General features: G+C 37.1%; 2 protein-coding genes across 5 annotated transcripts in view; both read left to right on the top strand.

The window, feature by feature from the left end:
* The window catches only part of BICDL1 (BICD family like cargo adaptor 1), an 88,166-nt gene that overhangs the window by 4,698 nt on the left and 71,422 nt on the right, over positions 1 to 12,046 (top strand). For all 4 annotated transcript variants that reach the window (XR_012374837.1, XM_073881016.1, XM_073881017.1 and 1 more), the window contains exon 2: positions 3,683 to 3,898. Coding sequence is in view for 3 of the 4 variants with exons in the window: in XM_073881016.1 (XP_073737117.1) it covers positions 3,683 to 3,898 (216 nt within the window). In the remaining variant the exon portion in view is untranslated. The remainder of the gene's footprint in view (positions 1 to 3,682; positions 3,899 to 12,046) is intronic.
* Positions 6,167 to 12,046, top strand: part of SIRT4 (sirtuin 4) — a 250,319-nt gene continuing 244,439 nt past the window's right edge. Inside the window, exon 1 of the mRNA XM_073881026.1 lies at positions 6,167 to 6,172. The gene's annotated coding sequence lies outside the window, so the exon portion shown is untranslated. The remainder of the gene's footprint in view (positions 6,173 to 12,046) is intronic.

Genomic DNA, 12,046 nt, shown 5'->3' with positions numbered 1-12,046 from the left:
TGGGGGGGCTCGATCCCAGGACCCTGAGATCATGACCTGAGCCAAAGGCAGAGACTTAACCACCTGAGCCACCTGGTCGCCCCCGCCCTTTTGCTTTTAAATCTTATATCCAGCTAGGTCCTTAGTTTTCCCAGAATATGAACTAAGATATTAACTTGCATTTATTTATATACTTTTTTCTTCAAAAATTAAATACTTAGTTTTTAAAAACATTTTTAACATACAAGATCCCCTTTTTTCCTATTCTAGCTTAGAGTGAATTTTTTCTTACTGCAAAGGTAGTCTTTTCCCTCAATTACATTTTCTTCTCCCTTCCTTAGGCCAATTCTTAGGATTCTAGTACAGTTTTTTTAAAGGGCAGAACAAGTAAAGTGAAAATTACCACATAATGAGAGTCACTAGTAGATTTGGGGAGGCAAACCCAGAGGTCCTTACTTGTGTTCAATGCTTGGTCCACTTAAAAATTAGTACTTTTTCATTGTATATCCTGGACTTAGGAGAATGGTGTTGCTTTTTTGATTCTTTGCAGAAATCCATTTTCTGTAACAACCAATTTTAGATGAGCTAATGATACTCTTATTTTTTTCAGAGTTTTCAATAATAAACCTTATTTTTTTAAGAATGGTTTCAGATTTACAGAAAACATGGAAAGATGGTACAGTAAGTCTCCATATGCCAGGCACACAGTTTCCTCTGTTATTAACATATTATGGTACACTTGCCATAATGAAAAAAAATCAATATGGATACATTGTTAACTAAACTCCTCAGTTTATTCAGGTTTCCTTAGCCTTTACTTATTTTTTTTTCCTGTTCCAGGACCCCATCCTGAACACATTGCATTTAGTTTTCCTATCTTAATCTCCTCTTTGCAGTAGCATTTTCTTAGACTTTTCTTGTTTTTGATGACCTTGACAGTTTTGATGTTAACTTTCCTTCTTTTGTTTATTGAGGTATAATTAACATATAATGTAACATTATTATTAGTTTCAGGGGTAGATATTAACTTTTAAAATAATACATAACATAAATATAACATATAAAATGAATAACATACAACCCCGACCTCCATACTTCCCAATATGCTGCCTAGAGTTTACTGGTTAATTTCACTTAGTTGAAAATACAATTCTAGAAAACCTTTTTTTGAGTAAACAAAAGGTTAAATTCTGTATGTTCATTAATAGCAAAGTCTTGATTAATTTTTTTCAGTGTTCAGGGGAACCTGAATTAGGAAATTTGTCACGTGATCAAAGAACTGTAAGGACCGAATAGACTGATCAGCACCACCTGTCTCAAACCCTCCCCCAACTCCAAGTGGATTGGATTGTTTTAGTTGCTTGGTTGGGCTTTAACTAACAGCTGTTTGCTGAATATTTTTAAGTCTCTCTGTTCTTTTAGAACACAAGCCTAATTTATCTGGCCTCTCAGTAACACTGTGATTACTGAGTTCTTGCTGTTGCCTTCTGCTCAATCTTTTTCATTTTGGAAAAACTGAATAAAACCAAGTATCACAATTTTAGGATTGCAATTAGCATTTGTTTCTGCATTTCATCTTTCTGAAGTCTCTACGGTGACTAAAACATTTTCATTTTTGGAGTTTAGCAATGTTGAGGGAAGCGTAGAGCAGAAAGTTCTCATACTGATGAGTAGAAGTCCCTCCCTTGTCCTTCCTTTCCCTGCATGCTCCAAATTGAGGCTGTATAAAGTATAACTATAATGCGACTTTTTCAACAAATATAGTAGAGTGATTATATCCAAGTGAGTTATCTCCCAGAAGTGGTCAACTTGGGAGGCCATACATTTATTATAGTAAAAATTGCCTTCGCTGATGTGATCAGAATTTTCATTTCACTGGTTTCATCTTTCGGCACATTATTTTGACTGCTCAGTCATGGTATATTTTTATCTTTTGGGGATAAATTCAACTTTAAGAAACATCAACAAGTCATTCAGAGCAAAAGAGGGGAATAAAATGACAGGATGAAATGGGGTGATCTCTTTTTTAGACTCTTATTAGATGTGAAGTAACGGGACTGATTTTCATTTTCGTGTATAAGTATACACTGGCCCTTAAGGCTTTCCAAAAGAAGCATTCCAAAAAATATTCAAAGAGTGAGAACTTGGATAGAATAAGAACGTAGCTTCCCAAGTAGAAAAGAAGATTCCTGAAGAAGATTCATATGCTCATCTTAGCTTGTTGAAACTATCACTGTGCTTGATAGCAACCTTCAGTGCATCGGAATTTCCTGTAGAGCCAATATAGATAGGCAGATAGATGGATAGATAGATGCATGTCTAGGGTTCATCCCATTCTTAACTAATCACAGTCTTTGGGATTCAGGTCTAGGAGGGTGTATTTTCAACAATTATATCAGAGCTTTTCTGAGAGCCCCCCGAATTGAGGACCATTGCTTTAACTTCTTTTTAATATACTCCTTGGGGTATAGACTTTGCTTTCTTGTACATAATATGCTTTTCAAGTAAAGCATACTTGCCTCTGTAAAGAGACGTCCGTATTTGTCTCACAGAAACAAAAAGATACTCTTATTTCCTTCAAAAGAATCCTTTTTTATTGAGCTGCTACCTCAAGCCATCTGTATTTTTACTGCCTACCATTTGTCACACACAACTCCCTACTTTTATCAGTCTCTCCCCCTAGAATGAAAGCTTCATAAAGGCAAGGACCATGTCTGTTTTACTTTTCAGTGTGTCCCCAGCACAGTGGCTGACCCATAGTAGGTATTTAAGAATGAATGGATGGGGGGCGCCTGGGTGGCTCAGTTGTTAAGTGTCTGCCTTCAGCTCAGGTCATGATCCCAGGGTCCTGGGATCAAGCCCCGCATCGAGCACCCTGCTCTGCGGGAAGTCTGCTTCTCCCTCTCCCACTCCCCCTGCTTGTGTTTCCTCTCTCTCTGTGTCTCTCTCTGTCAAATACATAAATAAAATCTTTAAAAAAAAATGGATGGATCAGAAATAAATGTGCAAGGCTAATAGGCCATGATTTAAAGTAGATCTGAAGCTGAACTTGCTTGTTATCAAAATATAATGCTTTATATCACAACAAATATTTATTGAATTGTGATTTAGAGCACTAACAGAGTCTGATGACTTAAACACAAATCCCAGCTCTGCCATTTACCAGTATTGACCTTGAGCTTGTTACTTCACCTCTTATCTTCTGTTACCTCATTTGTAAAAAAAAAAAAAAAAAAAAAAAAAGGTGGTTAATCTGAAGGATCTCTGGAGTTCTTTCCATCTCTGAAAATTCTTTGATTCTGAGTGCCTAATATTATGTCAAGCATAATAGATGATTCCAAAAGAAGCCTTAAGGACTTGTCTTAAGTTGTTTAAATGTATAGTTCACCAGTTAACTGGGTGACTTGCTGACTTTCAAGTGAATTCCTAAGTCCACAATCCCATTCTCAAGAAAAAGAATAAACATAGTAATATTAAGCATTTTAAATAGGAATGGCATTTTCTTTGTGAAGCCAAACTCCTTCCCTACTTTGCAAGAAAGGAATGTTTTTGTAGCTGTGAAATAGGCAACTTTTCCCATGTGGCAGAGTGTTTTGTTGTGCTGACTGGCTGAGAAAAAGAAGTTAGGAAAGTGTGATAAGAGAAAAAAGCAAAAGGCTGTGTATTTTGAACAGTTTTTAAATTCTCTTTGCTTCTCACCCAGCACTTAGAACAAGAGAAACACGAACTAAGAAGACGATTTGAGAACCGAGAAGGGGAATGGGAAGGGCGCGTGTCAGAGCTGGAGAGTGATGTGAAACAACTTCAGGATGAGTTGGAGAGGCAGCAGGTTCATCTGCGGGAAGCAGATCGAGAAAAAACACGGGCTGTCCAGGAATTATCAGAACAGAACCAGAGGTTATTGGATCAACTCAGCAGAGTAAGTCACAAGTTAAGAATTTATGGTACAAAAATACTGAAAGTTGAAACCAGAGCTGCTGTGTGATGTCAAGTTGAAACCAGAGCTGCTGTGTGATGTCAGTCATACATATGGTAATAGGAGTTCTGATTTTTGTTGCCTTTGGTGTTGATATCGACAAGTTGAATATTTTTCACCTAATGAGAACTTTAGCTGTGTGAACTAGGAGTCAGGAGCCAAAATCCTTACCTGTCATTAGACTTTGAAAACACTTAAATTGGGAGTTTTTTCGTTTATAAAATGAAAGAATAGTGCCTAATGATTTCTGACATTCCAGAAAGCTCTAAAAGTCTATGATTCCTTACCTAGAGAAAGTCTGTCATGAGTAAAATTATGTTAATACATTTAGTTCAAATATTAAATGGTGCCATCCTTAAACTGAAAAGCTTAGGGAAAATTACTAGAGCTAAAGATTTTCATTGATGTTACATTTGTGAATGTACATTTCTTCATATTTAAATGTGAAAGGAGGTATATACATATCTGTGTTTAAAACTTGTTCTTTTTATTTCATATTAAGTAAAAATTCTTTACTTGTTACCTTTATAGGGTGGTGTCATGAAAGTATTAATTAACCAAGGTTAAGACTATGAAATCATTGTAAGTTTGAGTTTGAGGGCTGAATAGGTAGAAATCTAATTTAAATACAGAACATACCTTTTTAACAAATGCAGGAATGCTGTTAATGCCCTGGTCTTTAAATCCACCTACTTTTGAAAATTAAGAGCTGGATTTACTATGGTACCTCAGTCCTTCTTATGTGTTGAAAATAAAACTATTAATTCTTCAGTTATCAGAGGAAAAAAGAACTCGTAGTCTGATCTCATCCCATAGGTCATGCTTAGGTTTTTGGAAAAGGCTTAGCTAGAGCAGCACATGGTAAATTCTTGGCATTTCCACTAATTCAGCGGGTAATACCATGTGAAGTTATTTCATTAGTTTGTCATAGTTGCTTCCCATGGGTACCTTTGTGCTTCACTAGGAAGTGTGAGGTAAATGCTCCCACTAGAGAAAGGGAGAAGAGGTGGGGGGAGAATAAAGGTGGGAAGGAGGGGGAGGGAGACAGGGAAGGAAGAAGGAAGGGAAAAAAGAGATGCCTGATAACTTGGAAAATAGCTAATTGCAGGAAATATCAACTCATGTGAAAGATGAGAGTACAGATGATAAGTAGAGCTAAAGATCTTGCCTGCAGGCTTCCCATCTAAGGGATTAAATCACCGTTTGATTGGCTGGAAGGGAAGAGTTGGACAGTTCTTCAAGAAGTCATTTCAAGGCCAGTTCAGTAGCAACATTTCTGACTCTGTTCTAAAACCTTTTGCAATAACTGGGAAGGGATTTTGTAAGATTTTTTAGGTTTTGAGTCTTTATTCATTATTCATGAAAGATTAAACTAACTGGATACACCTAGCCAGATTTACTTATTTGTTCAACAGCATTGACTTAATACTTATTCTGAGCCAGTGTTTCTTATGGACATCTATGCAGGGAATACAGCAAACCAGAACAATTAAAGGGGAAATTATTTCTTGGGGGTAAGTTCATGTTACAAAATAATGTGAGCAGAAACAGACTCCACTCCGCTCTCTGATCTGGTGAAAGATAGGTGGCCAAGAGAGATGAAGGGAGAAAGCAGATATTAACATGACATAGCAAAAGAGCAGAGAACTTGGAATTTACATGCATGTGGAATCTTGACTCTGTTTCTCGTTGACTGGATGGCCTTGTTTGTGCCTCACTTTCTTTACCTATAAAATGGGGATACAAATCCAAACCTTATACAAGTGTTGTTGAAACAAAAGTAAGATAATGTGTTTGTTATGCTGCAGTGTATGAATGTTGATGGGTTGTTTTACTAATAGTACTTCTATAGTTGAGGTTCCTTTGCCTAATTTCTCTGTAGAAAATCCTGATAAGCTGTTCCCAAAAGGATATAGGAGGATAACATTTCCACTAGATCTAGATTCTTGTTATCCTTTCTGGCCTTGAATGTAGGCTCTTGGTGAGTTTTGTGGCTTTTTTTCCCTTTCTCTTTTTAAGCAGGACAAGCCCCTGGGGTTTCCATCAATAGCCAGTTTAGATTGTATTTTATCATTTTATTAACTGGGTATTCAGGAACTAGAGGAGTTGAGTACTTTGAAGTGAATTAAGATTCCCCTTGGATAAGAAAACCAGCAGAAGTAGTAGAAGGCCAGGTTTTTTTATGATGTATATAACATGCCTTTATAAGCATGAAATGTATAATATCTAAAGTGTAGTACAATATTTCTGTGATGCTTTTGTCCAAAGTATTTTTTAAGCTTATTTTTTTAGTAATCTCTATACCCAATGCAGGGCTCAAACTCATGACCCCGAGATCAAGAGCTGCATGCTCTTCAGACTGAGCCAGCCAAGTACCCTCAAAGTATTTTTAAGTATATTTCTTTTGCCACAATGGCATCCAGGTTTTGCTTGTTTTTTTTTTAAGTACAGCTCTGTTGAGATATAATGCACATACCATAACATTTACTTTTTAAAGGTATAAAATTCACTGGATTTTAGTATATTCAGAGTTGTGCAGCCATCACCACTATTTAATTATAGAACATTTCACCCCCCCAAAGAAAGAAATCCTATACCCATTAGTAGTCACTGTCCATTCTTCCTAACCCCCTACCCCATGCCCTGACCCCTGGTAACCACTCATCTGCTTTCTGTTTCTATGGATTTGCCTGTTCTGGACATTTCATATAAATGAAATCATACATACGTGATTCTTTGTGACTGGCTTCTTTCCCTTAGCATGATGTTTCAAGGTTCACCTGCATTGTAGCATATATCAATACCTTATTTTTACAGCTGAAGAATATTCCATTCTTGGGTATAACACAGTTTGCTTATTCATTAGTTGATGGACATTTAGGTTGTTTCCACTTTTTGGCTATTAGGAATAAGGTTACCATAAACATTCATGTACATGTTTTTATGTGACCAGGCTTCTTTTTAGCTCTAAAATAGGATGCTGTGGGCATATATAACCCATGAGCATCTGGATCCTCATTATCATGAAGGAAGAGATAGGTTTTCCAATTTTGTAGCTGGGAAAACTTGAGGGACAGAAAGACACATGGCTTGTTTAAGGCTTTTCTAATTTAAGACTTACGGTTCCTGTGCCTCAGTTTCAGATTTCTGAGGCGGCAATTAAGGTCATAGGTTTTGGAGCCAGACAGCCCTGGGCCAAACACCAGCTCTGCTATTTACTAGCTGGGTGAACATGGGAAAGTTTTTCACCTTTTTTAAGCTTAGTTTCCTCCTTTGTAAAATAGAAACAAACAACTATTACTGTTACCTGATAGTGTTAGGAGGACTAAATGAGATAATATATGTAAAACTCTAACCACAGTGCCTAGCATATTGTAAGTGCTCAGTAAATGGTAGCCATGATTTATAATTATCATGTCTTCTTCACATAGACGGGATTTCTGCATCTAGTCAAACATTGGAATTCTAACCTGATGGCAGAAGAATCTGAAGTGTCCCCAGCGTATATTAGTGCCTGAAAATGTTTTGTCTTGCAGTTAAATCTCTATTCAGAAATATTTGAGTAAAAATGATCCTTCTAGGAGTGAGTCAGGTTCATTCTATGGCATCTCGTATCCCCTAGACACTGCTTCATATACTCTGGGGATACCATTATTCGAGTTTATTTGTTCATTTGGACAAAATGCCCTCTAAATTCTCTTCTAGCTTCTAAAATTCTGTGAGTTTCATTTTTGTGAAACTCAGGCTGACATATTTGGAGAAAGTGTAGTTCACTTTCTGAGTTAGAAAGTAACACCATGATGGCATTGACAGTGGGTTTTTGTTTTGGTTTTTTGGGGTTTTTTTTAGATTTTATTTATTTGTCAGAGAGAGAAAAAGAGCACAAGCAGGAGGAGAGGCAGGCAGAGGGAGAAATAGACTCCCGGCTGAACAAGGAGCCCAATGCAGAACTTGATCCCAGGACCCTGGGATCATGACCTGAGCCAAAGGCAGATGCTTAACTGACTGAGCCACCCAGGCATCCCTACAATGGGGTTTGATAGGGCATGCTAGACATTTATCATCCTATCTCAAAAGTAGAAAGAATACAGTGGGCCTTGCTTTCAGGAAGAGAAGAGGAGAGACATGGGCCATGCTTGTCACCTAAGAAGAGTATTTTCATGTAAAACTTAAAATGGAGGTTTTTTGAGATTCCCTCTGATACATACCTAATACAGTAATTTTCACTAGCATTACAGCAGAATCCTCCAGAGCCCCCAGATGATTTTCTCCCCAACAGTAGCAGCAAAGATAACAGAGTATTTTGATCAGTGTTAAAGTGTTCTAAAGTGATCATTCACTAATTTAACCTGCTACAGCTTAACCACAGTTTAGGCACTGTGGAAAGTTCTTAAGTTTGTGTGTAGGGCAGCAAGTCAAAATAGTGATTTGAACAGTATAGAAACAGTCTTGTTCATAATAATAATAATAATGTCAGTAATAACAAGCTTCTTTAGCCTTTTCAGCCTACAGAAGCAGTTGACATAAGATATTTTCAAAATGAATCTCAGTAGTAGTAGAAACTTCAGTAAGAGTTAAGTCATTTTCACAGTTTTTACTAATAAAACACTGCTCAAACGTCCTTGTAAACACTAAGGTCAGACTTGAGCACTTGTTGACCAAAGAATGGGAAAAATGATTGATTCCTTCTTTAAAAAAAAAAAGAGGGGGAGGATTTAAAATTGCTCAGGAACCACTAAAGTTTTCCTTCCCTGAAATAACATAGTTCTAGAGTTTGTAGGAACTGGCTAGGAAATTTTCTTACACTTTTCCCCTGCAGTTTTATACATGAAATATCATCTGTACCTTTTCTCCCCTGTCCTTCCCTCACCCCTAATCCTACCAACAGCAGACCCATATGCTTAATCCTAATCCCATTTTCTCTACAGGGGGTCAGGGCTTCAGACTGCAGGACTGAATATATATATCCTTAGTGACTGTTTATTATGTACTGGATTATAATTTTTGGATAATTGTGTAGATTTTTGCATTTTCCATTTAAAAAACCATAACGGCGCTTGGGTGGCTCAGTCGGTTGAGCATCTGCCTTTGGCTCAGGTCATGATCCCAGGGTCCTGGGATCGAGCCCCATGCTGGGCTCCATCCCAGGGTCCTGGGATCGAGCCCCATGCTGGGCTCCATCCCAGGGTCCTGGGATCGAGCCCCATGTTGGGCTCCCTACTCCGCGGGGAGTCTGCCTCTCCCTCTCCCTCTGTCTGCTGCTCCCCTTGTTTGTGCTTGCGTGCGCTCTCTCTCTCTCAAATAAATAAATAAAATCTTTAAAAAAGAATATGATGTATTTGAAGCACACAGAAAACTTCAGAGAATAATACAAATCCACCTTTGTAAAATCTTAACATTTTGTCATACTGATTTTTTAAAGAGATAAAACGTAATCGATAACATTTGAGGGTCTTGTGTCTTCTCCACTTTTCCTTTACTCTTCTTCCTATTCATGTGTTTATATTACACACATACACACGTGTGTGCATGTATATGGACATATGTATTCCATTATGTATACCATATCCATTAACAATGTATAATAATTTTTTGCACGTTTCAAACATTAAATAAATGGCAGCATCATATTCACATCATTCTATACCTCATTCTTTTGGCTCAAGGTTATATTTTAGGGATTTACAGCTCTATATTAATAAATACAGCTCTAGTTCATTTATTTCAATTGTTTATTATTTGTGCAAATGTAGTACAATATATTTTCCATTCTTTTGTTGATAATAAGTTTTTCCCAATTTTTCATTATTACACACTTTCCTATAGTGACTATTCTTGTACCTTTTCTTCTTGTGTACATATATTTGAGTTACTCTGGTAAATCTAGGACTGGAACTGCTTGGTCCAAGAGTAAAGACCTCTTCAGCTTCATGAGATATTGCCAAATGACTCTCCAAAATTATACAAATTTACATTCTTACCTAGCAGTGTGTATGAGAGCCAGTAGGTGATTGTTCACATCTTCACCAGCACTTGGTTACTGTCCAGTTTTAAAAATCAGTCTCCTGGGCACCTGGGTGGCTCAGATGGTTGGGCGACTGTCTTCAGCTCAGGTCATGATCCTGGAGTCCCGGGATCGAGTCCCGCATCGGGCTCCCTGCTCGGCGGGGAGTCTCCTTCTCCCTCTGACTCTCCCCCTTCTCATGCTCTCTCTCATTCTCTCTCTCTCAATAAATAAATGAAAAAAATCTTAAAAAAATAAAAATCTTTAAACTATTGAAAAAAAAGTCAGTCTCCGGTATGTGAAATGGAATTTTTACTGTTGTGAGTTTTTTTAATTTTTATTGTCTTAATTTTTATTTCATGAATTGCTGGTGAGGTTGGGCATCTTTGTTTTTATGTTTATTGTGAATCACCTGTTTGTATCCTTCACCTATTTTCTTACTGGTGTATAAATGTGTTTTTACAAGTTCTTGATACTATTATATTTTCACTTTGTTTATGGAGTCTTTTACTGAACAGAAGTGTGTCCTTTCAGTGAAGTCAAATTTATCAGTCATTTCCTTTATGATTTCTTCTTTTGTGTTCTGCTTTATCCTGTTTTCCAAGTCATAAAGATATTTTCCCATGTTAATTACAAAAACTTAAGGCTTTTTACATTTAGATCTTTATCTAGACCTTAACTTTGTAGTGTGATATGACATAGGAATCCAGTTATGTTTTCTCTGTGGATTACTGTCTCAATGCTGTTTATTTCCCCATGGATTTCTAATGCTCTATGGATTTTTTTAATGAAAAAAAAAATCCTAACATTTATTCTTGACTGAAGAGCCAAAATAACTTAAAAACTTTAGAAGGTTGTAGAAAGCTGTATTGGTTTGCTGGGCTGTTATAACAAAGTACCACAGACTGGGTAGCTTAAACAACGGAAATGTATTGTCTCACAGTTCTGGAAGCTGGAAATCCAAAATCAAGGTGTCATAAAAGTTGGTTTTGGAGGGCTATGGAGGAAGGATCTGTTCCAGATCTTGCTCCTTGGCTTGTAGATGGCTGTCTTCTCCTTCTGTCTCTTTCCCCCATATGTAACTCTCTGTTCCCAAATTTCCTCTCCTTATAAGAACAATATATTGGATTGGGGCCCAGCCTAATAACTGTGTTTTAATTTGATTACCACTGTAAAGACTTTGTCTCCAAAAAGGTCACATTCTGAGGTACTGGAGTTTGGCCTTCGACATATGAATTTCAACCCACAACAACCATTTTGAGGTGTTTCTTCTTTTCATTCATTCCTAGGCTTTTAAATGCCTGGAATATTCTTGCACTCCTTTTTATCTATCAAGGGTCTGTTCAGACCTCACCTCTTCAAAGGTTCCTTCTTGACAACCCTATCCAAAACTGAGTTGTCCTTACAGCTATTACTTTCTCCCTTTACCTGGCTATATTTTATGTATAGCACTTACCACTTCCTGATTTGTATTACTTATGTATTTCTCTCTTTACTGTCAACCGCCTACATTATTTTAAAACAGGATCTTGAAGTATCTCTGTATCTGTATCTGTGCCTTCATACACAGCAGGTACACACCATAAATATTTGTCGAATGACTTTCTCTTTTTATTACCAGATATATATAAAGACAGTTACCTAAAACATAGATATACTGTTTAAGAAGTAATTGTCAAGCAAACATCCATTTAATTACCACCAACGTCAGAAAGTAGGATATCCCAGAGGCCTCCTTCCCAAGCACCTTTCCATGATGACAACCCTCTCCCCTTCACACTCCTCAGGTAACCAATATCCTCAATTTTGTGATAAAAATTACCTCAGTTTTCTTTATAGTTTTACTGCTTATGCATGAAGAATGATAGGTTTTTCAGCCTATTTAAAGATAAATGTTAGGGAGAATAAAACTATGAAACATTTTGGGGAGGGGCACAGCACAATGATAGTATCTATTAAAAATTTAAATGTCCTGAGACTGTGTTCTGGTACCTTTTGTTAGGTTGTCACCTAAGAATTAACTGATTGAGAGTGGCTGGAGCTGTATTTTGATGATTGCCCAGTCCCCCTCCTGACCTTTGCCCTCT

This window comes from Callorhinus ursinus, unplaced genomic scaffold (assembly GCF_003265705.2).
Source record: "Callorhinus ursinus isolate GAN/ISIS: 27379988/994484 unplaced genomic scaffold, GSC_fseal_2.0 scaffold41, whole genome shotgun sequence".
Classification (NCBI taxonomy): domain Eukaryota; kingdom Metazoa; phylum Chordata; class Mammalia; order Carnivora; family Otariidae; genus Callorhinus; species Callorhinus ursinus.
This window is presented reverse-complemented; position numbering and strand designations above follow the sequence as displayed.